General features: G+C 30.7%; 1 protein-coding gene across 1 annotated transcript in view; it reads left to right on the forward strand.

Moving 5' to 3' along the window:
• The window catches only part of LOC123660533 (polypeptide N-acetylgalactosaminyltransferase 5), a 33,894-nt gene that overhangs the window by 9,609 nt on the left and 3,670 nt on the right, over window positions 1-20,615 (forward strand). The window contains exons 7-12 of the mRNA XM_045595590.1: window positions 642-795; window positions 11,132-11,309; window positions 11,881-12,061; window positions 16,529-16,668; window positions 17,480-17,578; window positions 20,225-20,359. Of these exons, the coding sequence (XP_045451546.1) occupies window positions 642-795; window positions 11,132-11,309; window positions 11,881-12,061; window positions 16,529-16,668; window positions 17,480-17,578; window positions 20,225-20,359 (887 nt within the window). The remainder of the gene's footprint in view (window positions 1-641; window positions 796-11,131; window positions 11,310-11,880; window positions 12,062-16,528; window positions 16,669-17,479; window positions 17,579-20,224; window positions 20,360-20,615) is intronic.

Consider the following 20,615-nt stretch of genomic DNA (forward strand, 5'->3'; position numbering starts at 1 on the left):
AGTACACAAAAAAAATTAAAATATATTGTTTGAGCTAATTTTGATGTATAACATAATAAATATCACTGTTAAAAATGTACGTTTGCGATATAATCTTAGATCTTTGAAATTGATTAAATTAAAAATATTATAAATAATATTTAAAATTCCTTAAATTACAATAATTTTAATTTATAAACGTTTTGACAAAGATAAATTATTTGCATACTATCTGAAAATATGTAAAATTCTAGCTGAAAAGATTAATGTTAAAAAAAAGAAGTAAAAATAATAAGTTTTTGTTTATACGTGCGGATTCAAATCGAGTCCGGGAAGTAATTAATACTATACATAATATGTATACAGTTTCAATACTCCTTGTTTATGAATTTGAAACAAACCAGCCTGAAGGTACCAACCAATATACGATTAAAAAATGTTCAAAAAACTCTATAATTCATAACCTCTGCTGGTAATAGAATTTCATTTTTTTTTGTCATAGAGATAGAAATTCCGATTTAACTTTTGCTAGTATTCTTGCTAAATTTTTTAATTGAAATATATGCTTAAATTTATTAAATACTGTTATGGCCAGATCTAAAATACCAGTTTTGATAAATATTGAAATTTCCATGAATTAAATAATAAATTTTTGTTACCAGAGGGCTGGTTGGAACCATTACTAGCACGAATAGTGAAAGACAGAACAACGGTGGTGTGCCCCATCATAGACGTCATATCGGACACCACCTTCGAGTACATTCAGGCGTCAGACATGACATGGGGAGGCTTCAACTGGAAACTGAACTTTAGATGGTGAGTACAAAGCTCTAATTGTTTTGACTAGTAATCGTAATTTGCATAATTAAAGTAGCGTTTCAACGAAATGCATAATGAGGCTGTTAGAAATTTTGAAAAGCAGACTTCATAATGGTATGTTTCTAATCTTGTTTTATTAGGGCTTTCAATTAATATGTATGTATGACAAAACTTTTGAATTTGAGTTGTACGTAATATTCGATTAAAATTATATTTATGGGTTACTAGGTGAGCGCGTTGCTACGCTTTTTTATTGTGGTCGTACCAACTCAGAAACCTTGTGGGCTCATACACAAAACTTTTCTGAAGATTATGACATGATCAAACGCATAGTTTATGATTCTATAAAGGACATACAGACAAATATTCGTTTATATATATATATAATGTATTTTTAGGGAACGAGTATAAGGAATGATGTGACGGAATTTTGTACTTAAATTTTGAAGTACAAATATATATATTGTGCCGCCACTACTTATACGAAAAAAAAAATGTATGAAAGTTAAAAGTTCAGAATTTATTTTGGCAAAACTAAAGTTTACCTCTTTGGTTTCAACCCCTTATTAACTTACAACTAAACTAACCTACTACGGGCTTCATCTGTATACAGCGAAAGTTTTAGTAAAGTTGTAACATAGAAGCCATAATTAAATAGTACTTAATTCAGCCAAGGCTAGGTCGCGATTGTAACGCGAGATTGTTTTGCTTACTTACTGCTTACATAACTACGGCTTTCCATTGTTCTCGTGCTGCCTTCACGTGGTTCAAGTACAACAGAAAATTTAAAGCTATTTTATAAATATACTACGATATCGGGCTTAGTCTCACTTTTATTACCATTTGATAATATTAATAATTTTGGTAAATTTAGTAGGTACTTTCGAGTCATAGCTTGATTTCTGTCCTTTCTTTGGGTTGAGTAATGTACTTTTATAATAGTAAAAGTACCTGGATGACCGAGCGTTGCTTGGTATTTTATTTTATTTTTTTCGTGGTTCGTGTTTTTTTTTGGAAATTATATTTAAATACGAATTACATACTGATGAAATAATATTTTTCGATCTTACTGTCATAATGATAAAAAATATGACTGGTTATTTAAATAAAATAAAAAATACCGGACATTTTCCGGTTTCGGGAGCGCCCGATTTCCCACCTGAGCTATTATAACCTTGTTGGTAGCGGCGAAGTTTACCTTCGTATTCAAATGATATTGTGGCAGTTCCGAGTTTTCAGGCAATGAAAAATCATTGCCTGAAAACTCGGAACTAGATCGATTTATCGCCCCAGAAACACCCTGCATACTAAATTTCACGAAAATCGTTGGTGTCGTTACCGAGATTCGAATTATATACACACATATATATACAAGAATTACTCGTTTAAAGGTGTTTTAAAGGTTATGTGCCTTATTCTCATAAAAAAGTTGGTTTTTAGTAAAATGGTAATTATGTATCTTTTGGACTAGACTAAATATCTTTCTCTTGATAAATTATTTCTAGAGATAGTTGTGAACATTGTACATATGCGTTTAATTTGTACTTATTTACTGGGCACAATATATCGACGTATGGGGCAAAGTAAGAGTACCAACAACTAACATGGTATAAATCCCGTTCTATATACTCGTATAAACCATAATGTAAGTTGACTTAATAGTATTGGACACGTCGTTATCACTCATACTTAAATGCGGAACACCGATTTTGTTAAAATTTATCAGATTACACTTATATATGAAGTGATTCGAAGTGATTTTTGATAATACGTTATCGGTTTGTTTGATCTCTGTTCGCTATTGTATTCGTATTGTATTAATATTTTTTTTTAATGATAATATATAGAACTATAAAAAAAAAATATAAATAAATAAATAATAAGGTAATATAGGTATGTGTATATTTAAAAATATTATGTTTTTGCATAGGTTTACTATTTCGTAATCTTGAGCTTCAATATAAGATAAACTAAAATAAGCATATAATTTTCTAAATCAATATTTTGCCTTGGCTTATAAAATATAGCTTAATTTGCTTTTTCGTTACACTCTGATGGATATACCATATCGTGATGTTCTGCTCATTTTTCTGCATTCTGATTGTTAAATTATCCGGATTGATCGAAAAAGGTTCGCATTTGAATTTTTATCTTCGTGTAATGTTCTTTTTTCTCATTTGGTATTATAAAGATAGTGTACGTAACGTTGATTTTATTTCAAAAAAATTAGGCTTATTTAAGGATAATTTTTAGTCAGTAATATCAGTTTAGTAAATGTTCCACTTCTAGGACTCGTCATCGTACGATATGATGATCTTTGCTACTCTGAAGATATCCTTTAAAAAAAATTCACGTAAAAGACTGAAAACGGCTTTATTTCAATCCAATATATTTCGTTGTGATCTAAGTATGTATTATGTCAACTCTTAAAATAATTAAATTTTATTTATTTTTAATGTCTTTTACATTTTAAATATAGTAATTAAGTTTCAATTACGTACACTGTAGTTTTATTTTTAGCTTTTAAAAATTTGTATAAAACAGTTAAAAATGCAGTACTTGATGTTACCGATGGGATAAATAATGTAAAAGTATGTTATAGAGTTGAAGATTTGTTTTATATAGCGGTAAATGTGCGATTTCTGTTGTAAAATATATCATTATACCTCTTAATATTATAATACCACATTATATTAAGTCCAAACAAGTCCAATTTTTTTACGCTATTTTCTCAATTTATGGTGTTTAAATACTTACTTAGGTACCCAGAAAGTTTCTCATTGAGTAGAGCACCATAAACGTAAACCGATCTGGTTTGATCCAGTTCTAACTGGCATGGGGAAACTATTATTTACATTATTCAACGGATTTTATTAGTTAGATGTATTATTAAGTATATATTTATGGTACTAGTAAAAATATTATATATAAATAATAAAGCACACATGAATAGTTATTATTGTTGAGGTTGTTTTAAATATAACCGAAAATGTATAGAATAATAATAATTTGCGCCCGCGGAGTTTTTTACTAGCCAGAGCCGTTTGAACTTTCTGCTTTCCAGTTATTTGCTTTTCACTATAAACGCATTTATTAAATAATACAGGAATGACCTGAAACTCGTATTAATACTACAAATTTCTATACCGAATTTGCCTTTTAAAGTTGTTATATAAAAAAAATGATTTTAATAATTTCATAGAAACCAAGAGAATAATAATTGTATAGTCGGTAAATAGTCAATTAAATATGCATTAGTTGAGATAACTCAATAATTAATCGCCGGATTTTATCCAAATGGGACCTAATGGCGAGTAGGTACTAGCATTACATTCAAAAATAATCATCAAAATTGGTACACCTCTTAAAAATTTACGAGATAACTAACATGCATAAATAAATAAAAAATCCGATAAATCGAGTACCTCCTCCTTTTTTGATGTCATTTAAAAATGTAAAGACTCATTGTACCTACTATGAATTCTCTTTGTACTATGGACACCAACTTCTTTTAGGTGTCTTGACCGAGGTCTCTTTTATGAAAGCGTATAATAGTACGAAATAAATAATGTAAAATAAATAAACACCATATACTCATCTGCTCCAGTAGAATTTACCCCTGTTTTGGGGTTCCCGAAAGCTATTTGGCTCGTACTAATCGGTCGTAAGCAAGGATAGAAACCGTGGCCTCCGGCGCAATGGCCCTTACTGTAACTACTGTTAATTAATTTTTATTTAATGCGTCATCAAAATTACTCCTATAGAAGAATAAATTTCATAATGAAATCCTTAGTTTCTATCATATAATTGAAATTTTATCCATGGATTTATTACATCTAACAGTTAGGTGAGGGGTAGCTTATTAGCTACCGCTTATTAGGTTATTATCCATACCATAGAAGATCCATAGAAGAATACCATCCATAGAAGTTTATTTTACAGGATTCAAACAACATCTAAAGACTGACTCAATTTATTTTATAACAATCAAAAAAGAAAATTTGTCTTTGTCATTCATTTTCTTTCGGTCAGTAAGTTGTTAAAGTAAGCATATGCCAAGACACAGGTGACACAGTTTGCCCCATCTCAGTGCATACAAATTTTTGTAAAGTATGAAAAATTGAAAGCTGTGTACGTTGAAAGGACGGTGTGATTGCGACGGCTTAATTTTATATAAATAAACTAGTTGTACCTTGCGCGCGTTTCTGCGTTTTTTTTTTAAATTTTCTTTTGGTCGTACTAACTCAGAAACCTTTGTGGGCTCATGCACAACACTTTGCTGAAGATCATGACATGATCAAATGCATAGTTTACGATTTTACAAAGGACATACAGACAAACATTCATTTTTGTATATTATAAGGTGTCGGTTATTGCATCAACTAAATTCATTATTACTAATATGATATTATGATTTCGTATTCTACTTCTAATTATCCTATCGCTATTTTATAACATATAGAGCGTAGCTCTGCCTCAGTTACAGTAAAAAAAATTGTAACTATGAAATTTAATACGTTAGTCATTTTCAACAACACTTGGAGTTGAAAGCAAAGCCACTGCCAACTGCACCATGTGGTTAAACGTTAAATCTATTAGGATGGACAAGCTGAATATTGCTCTTCGTCTCACTTCCGTTTTATAATCTAAATAATGACTAAAGCATATGAACTACGTTTATGATAACTTCAACACTTTCCTAGGTAGTGCATTGTTTAAAAAGAAAAAAAAAAGTGATAAAAATTTGAAAATCATATATTTGCAATGTGTTTTCTGCCCATATCGGCAAATAGAAAAGCTAGGCGTAAAATATAGAATTTCTAAGTTAAATATTATAAAATTCCAGGCATTATATAAAATGTCTGAATTATAAACTTTGCTGGTAATATAAATTATGTACGTATAAATGAAGTGATTACAAATACATAAGTCAAGTGATGATCACAAATCGTATCGTATGAAACTATTACATTATCGCGATTAAAGATTAGCGACAAACGTAATACCAATTCTATGAAAACAAAGATAATAATCAGATACGAACACGTTTTAAGGAGCGGATTATAATAAGCAAAAGATTGATAATGTGTATTATCCTATTATCAATACAAATTGACAGTTTGACAAGGTCCTTTGATTGCCAGGGATTAATTTGGTAAGGGCTAAAATAGTCAAAGTACCTATAAAAATGTAGAGCAATCAAATTCTTAATGTTATCAATATTATGACTTCAGGATAGGAAACATTTAAGAGAATATTGTTGAGAAAAATTAATAAAGTCATGTTCTTCTATCAATATTTAATAAAAAATGGTAACTAAATTTCATTAACTTTGCAATCGATCTAAAAGAAACTTGATGGTTCTCAATCTAGCTTCGCAATATTGCTCACATTTTAATTATAATTATTATTTATCTTGAAGAACTATTAAATTACTTCTTTTATCATTGCTTATTAGACGTGCAATTTTTAATTGCTATGCTGTGACTGTTTATTCAGTTACGTTGTACTTCGATAATTATCTATTTATTTAGTTACATTAAAAATATACAAAGCTGTTACGTTTGTCTCTAAATGTAATTCAATTCCGTCACCACACTAATATCTTTGCGCAGAGGGTGTTTTTTCACTGGCCAGGTCAGCTTTTTAGACTACCCAACATAACGTTTACAAATACAACACACCCTAGACCTATAAAGATATAATTGCACCACGATAGTGTGTATCAATGTAATTTTCTGTCCTTTTTATTTACCCTTACTAAAAAACAAGATTCTTAATCTGCCTATACAAATTTTTCATATAAGTGGTTTTATTAATTTATAATAAACTTTTTTTAGTGATGTAGAAATAAAATTTTGAAATCTTAGTACATTTTCTGCTTTAAAAAATATTTCGTTTCCAATTAATTCTATTTAATAATTGTGTTAGCTTGCAAACAAGAAAAAAAAAACAACTTCAATTACATGGACCAGTAATACAACGTAGGTAGACGAAAAAGTAGTCAAGTTATTGCGCATTATTAGAGGTCACTCAAAAAGTACTAGTGGAGATCTCGATCAAATTTAAATGGGACTTTAGCTTTCAGTTAAAAAAAGAATTATCGAAATCGGTCCACCCAGTAAAAAGCTATGAGTTATAATGAATATTGATAATGAAACGTAAATCGACGAAAAAAGTCGTCAATTGAATACGTAATATAATAATAATAATAATAAATTATTAGTAATAGCTCAAAAAGTACCAGTCAGATCTCAATTAAATTTAAATAGGATCAGATAACACGCAACACCTTTTGATTTAATAAAAAATCGTCGAAATCGTCGAAATCGGTCTACCTAGTCCTAATACATAAAAAAAATACAGAAATAGAGACCCTCCGCCTTTTTTTGAAGTTGTTTAAAAAATAAACACAACGATGATACCGTTATCTGTTATCCGTAACTTGTAACAACAAACATCAATTCGGAGAATCGTTTTAAGTTAATGATAAAATTTAAAGAAATCGAAATATGGTTAACAATAGATAGGTATCAATTAACAAATATAAGATATGGACGTATGTGGAAAAATTAAATGGGATAGTGGCTAATTTTATTTTAGTTAATATGTACCTACTATACATATCGGTGTACGACATGTCTCTAAAGCGTATGAGAAAACATGACTTCAATGTGACTTTCATTTTTAGCGCTCCTCTCAGAACAAAGTGTGCCATCGGTCTTGAACGCTATTTATAATAATAGGTATTATTGATTAAAGACAAAGATATATATTATTAGTGCCATTAGTGGGTCAAATAATAATAATACCCACAGTTGAAAATTAATGTTATAGTTTCAACTCTGTTCAATTGCGTTTTTGTTATAAACCAATAACCACAGAGACTCTCTATTTAGTTTTAGGTATTATAATAGAGTTATGAGGCTGTAAAGGGAAGTATTGACTGAAGTTCACAAAATTTATTAGAGCCCTTATATTTCTGTAGGCTGAAGTCAAAATAGTGAAGACTAGTACTTCTTAAGCGTACACCTAAGTGTTATATTTGCCCAATATTTAGATGCAATCATTAACATAGCTTCGACAGGGGTTAGTATTGAAGATTCTAGATCGCTTCTATGTACATGTATTTAAGAAATAAAAGTAAAAATAAAAATTTTAAAAACCCGCTGACACAAAAAATAAACTCTAAATATTAACAAACTGACCAGGTCATGGTTACATTACCACATACTTTTAATATCATTGAAGTAACACGGTACCAAATTTCGAATCGATCGGACATAAGGACGTTAGTGAGATCCCCTAATCAACTAGAAAAGAGCTGATTAACATCAAACGGCTGAACTGATTTTCATGAAACATGGCTAAGAACACTCCGGGGAAAATTATCTATGACACAAAAAAAAAAAAAAACGAAACGAAAGTCGGTTTATCCATTTGGGAGCTACGACACCACAGACAGATAAACAGATACACAGATACGTTAAACTTATAACACCCATCTTGTTGCTTCGGGGGTTAAAAAAAACTATGCTTATTATCTTCAATGATTTTTACTAAGTTGGATGCTTGCTTCTTATTTTACTCTAAACATAATAAATCAAACATCAGACTTTTTAAATGCATTATGTTTCAATTCTTAAAAATTGTTTTTTTTTTACTTGAACGTTCTCTTTATAAACAGTTGTTCTAATGTGCGAGAGTAAAAGCAAGCCGTACTTAATAATGTCCAATAAGCATTCAATAATCGAAATCAATATTGTCGATAACTTACATCATGCCTACTTGTGTACACTGTCATTGTAATATTTAAAATGATGACTATAGAAAGATAGAAAGTTTACAACGCTTGTATATCTTATTTAAGAAATTTTACAAATAAGTACGTCATGGTAAAGACATTTTGTGCGTAACAGAGCGATAATTGTATTAGTCCTTAGAATGACTTCTAATAAATTTTAGAGAATAGATATATAGAATTCTAGCATTTTGTAAAGCTAAAAATAATAAAACCTCCGTTACATTAAAAAATGTTAATAAAAATTGATTCAAAAGCAACAGTTCACTTTAGTGCAATTGTTAACGATTTTACTGTTCGATTAAAATGAAAGCTTTTGATAACTTGAATTGACAGTGAAAGTAGATGTTATGAGATTATATAGCTACACGATAAAGATGCGTGGGCTTCGTAGCGTTTCTTTTTAAATATGACATTTAATTGAATTTAGAAATTAAAAAATTGTGAGTTTAAAAAAAGTTAGTATGTGTAGTTTTGAATTTTTTTGCCATCCCTTCTCAACAGAATCTGCATAAAGCATTTTAAAGCGAATTGAAATGTATAGGTATGTTTTGGTTTAAATTTTTATCTATGGTTTGTAGCTACGCAGTATTGTTTAATAATTGTATAGGTATTGAAATACTGGCTAATGTGTTTTAATTATACCTACTTATAATACTTTTACTTCAGTCACACGAAGTGTTTTTCATTTGTGAGTTTGATAAACAATGTAATGTTAACATGCACGCAGATAAAATATTCATGTTCGTATTTATTGATACAACATAATCTTAAAATCATATTTAATTATTAATGTTGTAATTATATGATAATTAATCATTGGTAATTAAATTTTACAAACGTTATCAGAATCAAAACGTACCGTCGCCTAATAGTTTTAACAAATAATCATTATTGGATTTTAAAAAAGTACCTACTATGATAATGTAAAAACAACTTAATTTGTATTGATGACCAATCTCCACAATACTTTTCTTCGCAAAGGCTTTAGATGCCGACTCTACCAAAGAGCTTTGGCCACATTACTCACTACAGGAACACAACACACAGGAAACTACTTTTGCGAGCAGTTTTATTTGGCTGTGATCTTTTGTAAGGTTGAGGTACTTTTCCAGTCGGGCTGCTCATATTTTTGTGCAGGATTTTTCCTGCTATTCCCTTCCTCAGTGATAAACATACCTATCTGAAGAAACCTACCTACACATACCTAAAGATTGTCTGTGTTTGTAAAGAAAGAATTATAAAAAGTACAACCTAAACTTTCTTGTGTCAATGTTATCACAGGTCTGTTATAAAAAGGATTCGTTTGCTTATAATGGATATAATCATTGCAGTAATCGATAGCGATACTATCCGATGATTATGCGCCCGGTAAACACTCTACCGAAATATCGGGAATGTTTTTTAGTATATATCAAAAATTACGGATATAATAGCCTGAACAATTACTAATGGGTTATTGCTCTATTAAAGTACTCACCTTTTATTGATTTGTAAAAAATAATGATCACTCGTGGTCAATGTAATGAATCGAAGTTCCATTAGATACCAAGAAAACAAGTCACACGTCAACATAGGGAATGTCCTGTTTATGTCATTTTATGACTAAAATAACCGAATCATTTCACGAAAACTATGAACAATAAATGGGTATGTATGCGTGCGTAGCGCCTAATAATGTTTTGAAAAGAAAATAATCATCTACCACATTAAATTTCTTATGCGTGGCTTTGAAAATACGATAATTACTTTTTCTGATAAGCGTTGTCACTGTAATATCAGCATGTAAATGTCAGAATGCCCAGCAAAAGTCACTTCTGCTATTCCACCTTCAGAAGAAGTATATATGCATGTTTTACAATTTCTTCCGAAATATGCTAATTTTTTTAAAACGGTTTCTTTTGCCGTTTGACACCAAATTAATTTTATGGTTTAATTTGACGGAAGAAATATTTTATTACAAGTGCCAGCTCAGATTTTAAATTTGTCAAATATTATTATCACCATACTAATGGTCTTATAGGTCACTTAAGCAATCATGCTATTCTGCTGATATATTTAATCATTGTCGTTAGTATTTTAATGTTCAATCGTCAATTATTAAAATCATACTTATTTTATTTTATTATAACAGAAAACGTGTGAATATATACATGATTATAGTACCAGCAAAATGCAAGGGAGGTAATGTTTTTATTATATATATTTTTTTATACATAGATAGGCTGGCGTTTGACCGCTATTTCACTTGATGATAAGTGAAAATGCGGTCTAAGATGGAGCACGCTTACCCAGAAGTAACCTATTCACTCGCGACTTAAAGATCCCCAGGTCATAGCTTTCGGGAAACACAGACATTATAGATAATATAGATACTTTTATTAATATAAATTCCATAACGAGTGATTTTTTAATTCCATTAGGTACCAAATAATCACGAACTTCTATCAACAGATTGATATTTCCTATTATTAAGTCTTCAATACTTACAATAATACAAATATATAAAGCTTCCTATATTTGTTCTACCAGGTACAGAGTTCCGGAACGAGAGATGGCCCGTCGAGGCGGCGACAGAACAGCGCCATTACGTACCCCGACAATGGCGGGCGGATTGTTCGCCATTGATAAGGACTATTTCTATAAGATCGGTTCCTACGATGAAGGGATGGATATTTGGGGAGGCGAAAATTTGGAAATGAGTTTTCGGGTATCGTATTACTTAAATCTAAAATAGCTTAAGTCCAAGTGTTCTCGTTATATTAGTGATTTAGAGTCATTTTTCGTGTGGAGACATCTATCTATTTTACAGACTTTTAATATCAAAACAATTAGAATAGATTTTTGGGGAAAATATGATAAAAATTGTCTTTCCATCTGGAACAATTGGCAAAAAATGAACCTACTTCAATAATGAGAAATAAGAAATTGGGACTTAGTCGAAAAATGTCGTCTTTGTCAATATTACAAGGCATATAAATAGCGCAAAATTTCTTTTTTAAAAACTATTTATATGTAAATAGGTGTCAAGTGAAGCAGTAAAAGTAACTTATGTTTGGGGTAAGGATGTTGGGGCAAATATGGTAAGATTGTTAATCCATTTTGCTCTTTATATTTGGCCAAAATTAACCCTTTTCAAGAATAATAGTTAAATAATTTGCCGAAAGTTTTTTCAAAATTATTAAATAATCCCAAAAAAGGCGTTTAAGTGGATTGAAAGACAATTGAAGACAAAGGAAAGAAAGAAAATTAGGGTAAAAGTAATAAAAATCGGGGTAAAGGTGTGGCAGTGCGGCGGGAGGTTGGAGATCGTGCCGTGCTCGCACGTGGGTCACGTGTTTCGCGACAAGTCGCCCTACTCTTTCCCTGGAGGCGTTCAGAACGTGGTGCTCCACAATGCGGCTCGCGTCGCCGAAGTGTGGATGGACGAGTGGGGGGAGTTCTATTACGCCATGAACCCAGGTTCGATTTCCGACTCGTGCTGGATTGCTAAAATTTTGCAAAGATCACTGACTTCCCAAAAAACTTGCTTGATACAAATGAAGTTTTGAGAAATATTAACGGGAACAGTAGAAACAACAGTAGTCTCGTTAATCGATTTAATTATCAAGCCAGCCTATGTAATCCGCATCCATCATATATTTTCGATGTATAAATTTTCTTGGAAATTTATATTTATCAGATAAAAATTATCGACTAGTTTTTGTCGTTGTTGTTTTTTTTGTCTTGCAAAATGTTAGCAATCTCGGCAATTAAATAAAGTTTTGTTGTGGCTTGGGATTAACTTTGATAATACCAGATGTTTTGTGAGCGTGTCATTAACATGAGATCGTCGGCTTTCTAACTAACATTAACCATTGCGGCTGCATTCGTTTTTTCCTTGTATTTTGCTGTTTGTGTGTTTTTGAGGGAATGGTTCTATTTATCTCTTTCATACGTTAAGCGTGTGACAGAGATGAAAGAAAACTAAAATGCATTCTAAAGATGTGTAGCATACTGCTTTTGCATGCTTAATGAACTTAATGTATTTATTTATTTGTTTTCCGTCCCTGGTCTGTTCTACACATTTATCTTCTTTCAGCCCTGTGTACTATTTTTATTTCGCTTCTTTTAAGTTGTTTTCGAGACTTTTTTACTTGGTTACTTCATAATGCAGAAGCAATGATGAAATATTTTTCGTGTTTCGAAACGGTTAATTAATAATAAATTACCCACAGCAACTCTTTTTGGTACGAGAATGGGCAGATATATTTAAAAAAAAAAAAAAAAAAAAAAAATTAAAAAAAAAATATAAAAACAAAAATAAAACACAATTTTTTTCTTTATAAAATCGTTAAGTTTCTTCTACACCTGTTATTCATAACTTAATGAATGAGTATTAGTAGCCATGTAATATTTATTGTTATCAATATAATGGCCGTATTACGACATTAGTTACTTAAACAAAAAGGTTGATTTACATTTTTAAAAGTTCAAATATTTGTTACAAATTATGACATAATTTTAATAATAAAATTGACAATAAAGTAACACAAATATACGAAACACCTGTTTAAATTGACATAATCACAGAACTTTACAACAAAATGTTTTAATAAATTACACAAACAGAAATACATATGTGTAGTATCTGTAAATATATCTGCCACGACTCATTAATCATGGCTTAATAGAATTTATGTGTGAAATGTAGTTTATCAACCATTTTATTTATTTATGTGGTTATAATCATATTTTATGTCGCCCGTAGAATGTGACAAATTTTATATTATTATCGAAACCCTGTTTTTATATTATATAATCGTTACTAACAGTTTTTTTAATGTAGTCATTCATAATCTATATAAATAAATATTAATTGCTGAAATATATGTACGCGTATAATTTCATATACTTTTTTTAAATACATTTTGAATGGCTACATTGAATTGTTTCAGATGTCCACGTCGATATAATATTAATATGTTATTTTATCATATTTAACAAAGTATTTCTAATTTAAATATATAACTACCAATAAGCAAGAAAATTCAAAGAAAACATACCTTCAATTTACTTGCTTATATATCATATCAAGGAACAATATTTACTAATATCGATTTACATTACCTTATAAGTAAGTTTTTTTCTATAATTATTGAATACTAAGAAATACGTATTGGTAGAAATTGTTTCTATGTAAAAATAATTGGGCAACGTTCATTTGCAATGGTAACGGACAGATGTAAGTTTTTAAAATAAAATTACTCGTACATTTATAAATATTTCTAACGAGAAAAGATCTATGAAATCAAATCACTCAAAAACACTCAAAATATTTTCCTGTTAGATTCGTGACTAATTTTACTCACAAGAAAGCGTTTCTTTGTCATTCTTAGAAGCTTAAGAATAAATGGTTCCCACTTACGCAATACATTTGCTATTTGAGTGTTCTAATGTAAGCTTACATTTTCGTGGTGAAGACTTAATATTTGTCGAGTTAGATTATATACACCTAAAGGACGTACTAGCCTTTAGCCCAATGCTTCACTTTCCTTGGTTAAAAATGTTCAAGAAACTCTAAATTATAATATTTATTTACTCGAGATTGGAATTTAATTGATCACATATTTCTATTAATTTGATAAGTATATATTTCTTTGTAACTATGAAAATCATCCACTATTCATGTAATGAATAAGTTATTCAGCGAGAAAAATAAAATAGAGTATTATTATAAAAGTTTATTATATGATTACAGATGTAATAAATATGTCTTAGGTCATAGAAGTCTATGCGATAAAGCTTAGGTTTTTCAATAAAAACGTTTAACGGTTAACATAATACTTTTGACTAAAAAAATTTAATTTTAAATATGCCGAGGTGTTCTTACCGCAAGGCCAAGTATTGCTTTTTTACTTCCAAATGAATTTGAAATTAATTTTGCTGTGCTCGACGATGAAGGTAAAAATTGAGAGCAAACAAGCAAACATACGTACCTACTTGTTGTGGTTGCAAATTCTGAAACTAGTTTTCAATATATAAACAAAGTTAGTAGTCTTAGAACATTTTTACAAACAATTAATCCAATTCGATGATCACAGAATCTACTAAAATAAACGAGACTTCTATAGTAAGAGAATATTTTAGATACTATATATTCATTACTGCACTATAAAAAAAAGAAATAAATAAAAATCCCATTTACAAAGAAAGTTGGCAAGGGCGAACTTATCTCTATAAGAGATCTCTACCAGTCTACCCATAGTTGTGAGAACTGATGGTACTGTTGTGCATAGTAGTGCAAGAGTGTAATTAATAATAACAAATACATATATTGAGAGTATATCCGTTATGAGAGGTTCATGAAGTCGAGGAAAAGATGATTTCTTAGCTTGTCCTTAAAAGCATACATTGAAGTGCTTTCTTGGATCACTTTCGGTAAACGATTTCAAAGCGTTGCAGCACGTATAGTGAAGGAATTGAGTAGGAAGTTGGTGTTATGTCTGCGGAATTTAAGCATCGATGTGATGCAAGGCGCCTCCTAGAACGTGTTGGGGTAGGAAGAAGATATAGATGATATCTAGAGTAGGAAACATTGTTGAACGTTAGAATCAATTCGACAATCTACAATAACCCAATCGCATGAGAAGTGAAAACTTATTTGTCCGCGACAACCTAGAGATCTAGACTAACTAATCCCCGTTATAAGAGGGTTCTCTTTATCTGTCCAGTCATGGAACATTTTTAGATAATTACATCAGGAATAACTATTCAACTTATGCAACAATCACTAAGTTATCGATTACCATTGCAAATGTGACTAAGCGGTGAGCGGGGCAGGTGTGGATGTGCGGGGGCACGCTCGAGATCGCTCCGTGTTCGCACGTGGGGCACGTGTTCCGCAAGACAACGCCCTATTCGTTCCCCGGGGGCACGGGCCGTGTCGTGAACCACAACAATGCTCGCCTCGCCGAAGTGTGGCTTGACGACTGGAAGCAATTCTACTACAATATTAACCCAGGTCCTTAACGGTTTCATTTGTCCAGACGTGTTATGCCAATTATGATGTCATTAAAATTCGTGTTCTATTTTGTTTTCGCCCCTCCTTCTAATTTAATGATATTGAATTAATAATTCATTTTCTAGAGGGACTATCTAGTAGTAGTACATTAAATCGCATATAAATTATGTTAATATTTTGTGTGGTGCAAGAACTAACATAACATAATGCGCAACAAACAATTTTCTTTAACATTTATTTACTTTTTAAGGATCTCAATTATTTGTTTCCCTATAAATATCTTATACAATTTTATATTGTATGAATATGACAATTAGTTGGCAACACGCGTCCTTGTGACTATTAAAGGCTATTGTTTTAATTATATAATATTTATTATCACGATAACTCATAAGAGTAAAAATATTTATTATAAGCAGTAGTCTTTAAAATAATATTTGCACGTATATTAATTTATATGCATTGTGTGACCACATTGAAGCTAACCAAATTACGAGGGAGTGTCTACGTTGTTTGAATCACATCATTCATTGCTACTGGGCTGGACAGCTTTGTTTATTAAATCCACCTAACGCACTAATAGAACTAAAACTTAATATTCAGATATTTATTTTCATAAAAAAATACTATTCTTCAGAATTCAGCAAAACATACGTCCTCTAAATCTAAAATTAATGCTTTTTGAGTCCTTTATAGTTATCATTTTTTAAACTGATCAATATAATTTTACAATTTAATTATTTCAGAGCGCTAATTATTTGAGTATACTAAAATTTACGTGTTAATATTAAAATTTTTAATCAGCTTATTTTTTATTAAATATATTACTACACAAATTTATATAAAAAAGTACAATTCTACAAAAAATGCACGAAATTAAAATTGTCGAAAGTTCCATCGAACTAAGCATTTGGCTTGCCAATCAGGCGCGCTAAACGTGCCGGTGGGTGACGTGAGCGAGCGAAGGGCGCTCCGCGAGCGACTCAAGTGCAAGAGCTTCAGGTGGTACCTCGAGAACATATACCCGGAGAGTCAGATGCCCCTCGACTATTACTATCTGGGAGAAGTAAGTTACATTTCATCCGGTTCTAGATTAACGATTAAATATTGTTATAGCAACGAAAAGCTGTCAGTTTCGAACTATCCTAGCAATTCTAGGCAGTTTTAGAAATTCTGGGTTGAAGTTGAACTATTGTTAAAAAACGCACGGCCGTATAGAGTAGCAAATATTTTATGTAGTAAAAATGGGATGGGCAACTAAGAGCCCATGGATGTTGATTATATAATAATAATAAAAAAAATGGATGATTAAGATGTGTGGGCTTTGTGACGCTGCATTTCATGCAAGGCATGAATTTTGGCGATAAAGAAATTTGTAATGATTGAGTTTTATTTTTAATAGTAAGTGTTCAGTTTCTTGCCAATTCTTCTCTGCATTACATTCCGAGTCGGCGATAGATTCACATTTACTATAATATTACTAAATTTTCAGACTAAAATAATTAAAATGATCGTTCGAAAGGGCTGTTGAAGCTTGCTTTATTACAAATTATTTATTTTTATACCAACCTTGGTCCTTATAAAGAGTAGTAGTAGTAGTAGTATAATATTTAATACACTTTGTCAAGATAATTTCAGAAAGCAGATTCCATCTATTAAATTTACACAGTCCAAGTCTCCTAGCTACTCTAACTCTTCCTCTGTTATAAATTTGTTTTTATAAATATCATTAAAAAATTACTTGTTTAATATTGTGTACAAATAGATAAGGATAATTTTAATGAATCATTTGTACAAGACTAGATAGAGATTACAATATGATAAAAAATATTGGACATTAGGACAATTTAGGACCTAAAATTTTGTTCTTTTTTTAGATTCGTAATGCAGAAACGTCCAACTGTCTTGACACCCTCGGTGGCAAAGCGAGTCAGCCCTTGGGTATGGGATATTGCCATGGGATGGGTGGAAACCAGGTAATTCAAATTTTACTAAACGAACAAATTTTATATAAGTACAGTAATACCCCGACTTACGCTACCTCGACTTACGCGAATTCGGAGTTACGTGATTTAATTTTCTCGTCTATTCGTTTTTTGTTTGACTCCCCCACCCGGATTATTAATTATTATTATTTAGTCGTCCAGTTTACAACAAGCACAGACGTGTCGTGCGGAATCGGCGGGTAGGTACATAAGTTACGATTTTGTGTTTTTTTATGCGTTGTGCGACGACCTGAGATATTTACTAAGTACAACTATGGCATCCAAACGAAGTAGAACCGACTCTTTTGCTTTAAACAAGAAGAGAAAAACATTATCTTTGGAGTGTAAACTTAACATTATTAAAGACTACGATGCAAAAATAAAAATTTGTGATTTAGCGAAGACGTATGACCGGAATCGACAGTCAGATCAATTACGAAAAGTACCTCGCAAAACTGTACCCCGACTTACGCGAATTCGACTTACGCGGATAGCGCTCAGTCCCACCTATCGCGTAAGTCCGGGGTATTACTGTATACAAATAAGTAAGTGCAAAAGATTTTGATGAAATGTTCAGGTACTTTGTGCGATGAAAATTGTAATGTATATAAAATTATAATAATAAAAATAAATTCTTTTATTTAATTTAATATGTGCATTACAGAATTATATATTTACTAGCTGACCCGACAAACATTGTTCTGTCAACTATGAATATTGAATTAGAATTGGTGTAATTAATGAAAAAAATATTAAAAAAAAAGTTATAACCAATCAATTATATGTCAAACGTCATAAGGTTACATTAAAAATGTTTGTATTGTCCAAAGCGCTAAGGTTATATTAGAAATAATTTTGTGGTTAAGTAAGTTTGGTGGTTAAGTATTCTTAAATTATCTAATCTTCCGCACATTTTTTTTTCATAAGCACCTTCTGACAATAACAAACATAACAAAAAAAGAATTATTGAAGTCCGTCCAGCCGTTCCCGTGTGATGGCGTGACCACGGAAAATAGGGATATATATATATATATATATATATATATATATATATATCAGATTACAAAACATTTATTACATTGGATTTATTATGGTAACATACTAATATTCAATAACAATAAAAAAAACTGGAGAAACTCATAAATAATATTTACAACAGTGTGTAAACAAAAAGTAATCGCATCGTCATCGTAAACAATTTTTGTAAATTGCGAGTAATTGTGAATTACACGGCCGCCAGGACCGAACGTTTATCCGATCTTCTCTAACTAGAAGTTTTGACAAATATTAGTTTTAATTTTTATAAATTGCTATATTTTTTTTTGTAATACTGAATGTGTGTTCATGTCTAAATGCTTTTTTAAATTAATATCTAATAATACATCTGTGCAATTAAAACTCTAAATATCTGTAAATTTAACTTTATAAAAACAATTATAATATCTAAGATACAATTTGAACTGAAAATCATTAAAAGATCGAACTAAACTGTAGTTTCGTTTAATTTTCATCGATTTTTTTTTAAATATATAAATTATTTCAACTATAAACTGAATAAATTATATCTCCTCGTATATTAAAATTCAGCAAGACTTAGCTTAGATTTGTCTGACCTACACACTTAACCCGTGAGCGCCCTAAAAAGCTAAATTCATAAGCGGGCGGGAGCAATATTGCTCACAATGCTACAAATGTACTTTTTGTAGTCTTTATAGTATACGTACTTATTATATTAATACTAGCTGACTCTGCAAACGTTGTCTTGCCGCTAAACGCTATTTAAAAATAGGGTTTGGTGGTAGAAGGGTGAAAATTTAGGGTCCTATGTATTTTTCAATGCCAAATATAATAAAATAAAAAATAAATAATTTATCTAAAAATTAAAAAAACAGGGGTGGACTACCCTTAACATTTAGAGGGATGAAAAATAGATGTTGTTCGATTCTCAGACCTACCCAATATGCTCACAAAATTTCATGAGAATCGGTCAAGCCGTTTCGGAGGAGTTTAACTACAAACACCGCGACACGAGAATTTTATATATTAGATTGTAAAAAATATTGAACCATAATTTAGTATGTGACCTGTTTTCTTAAAACTAGAGGTTTTAAATCTAGCAACTTTAGGTTTAATACTGTAAAAAAAAAGTGACATCATGTGGGTAATTTATTTTCATGACTTTTTTAGTATAATGAGTCTATAATATCACAACAAGTGTCTGAGTATATAAAATGTTCAGTTTTTAGTTAGTTTCAAGGCCATACGTTGGCAGGTTATAATTTTTTCGCCAGCTAAATAAGTTGTCACATAAACTCGATAAAGGAATTATAATTTCACTACCAGTATTAAAGAACAGCACAATATGGGATGTATTTTGAAAATAGGGGTCATTTCCAATTTTTTTTCTGATTTCAGAGGTTTCTATTGAGTATTGAAATCTATTGAATGCCCAATCTAGTCATGTAAAACACATAAAACATTATAAATATCTGCAATATAATATAAAGTTTGTTGTTACATTAAAAAAATAGCCAATTACAAACGAATTTTCTTCCAAATGTTACCTTAGGTGGGATTGTCATAAAAATGGTCTAGTTTTGCAAATGACCGCTTGATATCTAAAGATGTTTTTTACAGGTGTTCGCGTACACGAAACGTAAGCAGATAATGTCGGACGACAATTGCTTGGACGCGGCCCATCCGCGCGGACCAATCAAACTAATACGCTGCCACGGGATGAGAGGCAACCAAGAGTGGACTTACGACACTAAGGTAACATATATATATATATATTTCTTTTTTCTTTTTTTTTTTTCTTTTTTTCTTTTACTTATTTAAATCTGTTTACCACCTGCCCATCTGAAAAGCAATATCCCTTTCATTATCAGGTTGTCTGGAAGAGATTGCTTTTTAGCAATAAGATCGCCTGGTTGTACAATTTGTTACTATAATTGCTTGTAATTTTAATTTTGTTCTTTATTTAAATGTGCAATAAAGTATATTATTATTATTATTATAACACGATTTG

The sequence above is a fragment of the Melitaea cinxia genome, chromosome 15 (genome assembly GCF_905220565.1).
Source record: "Melitaea cinxia chromosome 15, ilMelCinx1.1, whole genome shotgun sequence".
In the NCBI taxonomy this organism is placed as follows: Eukaryota; Metazoa; Arthropoda; class Insecta; order Lepidoptera; family Nymphalidae; genus Melitaea; species Melitaea cinxia.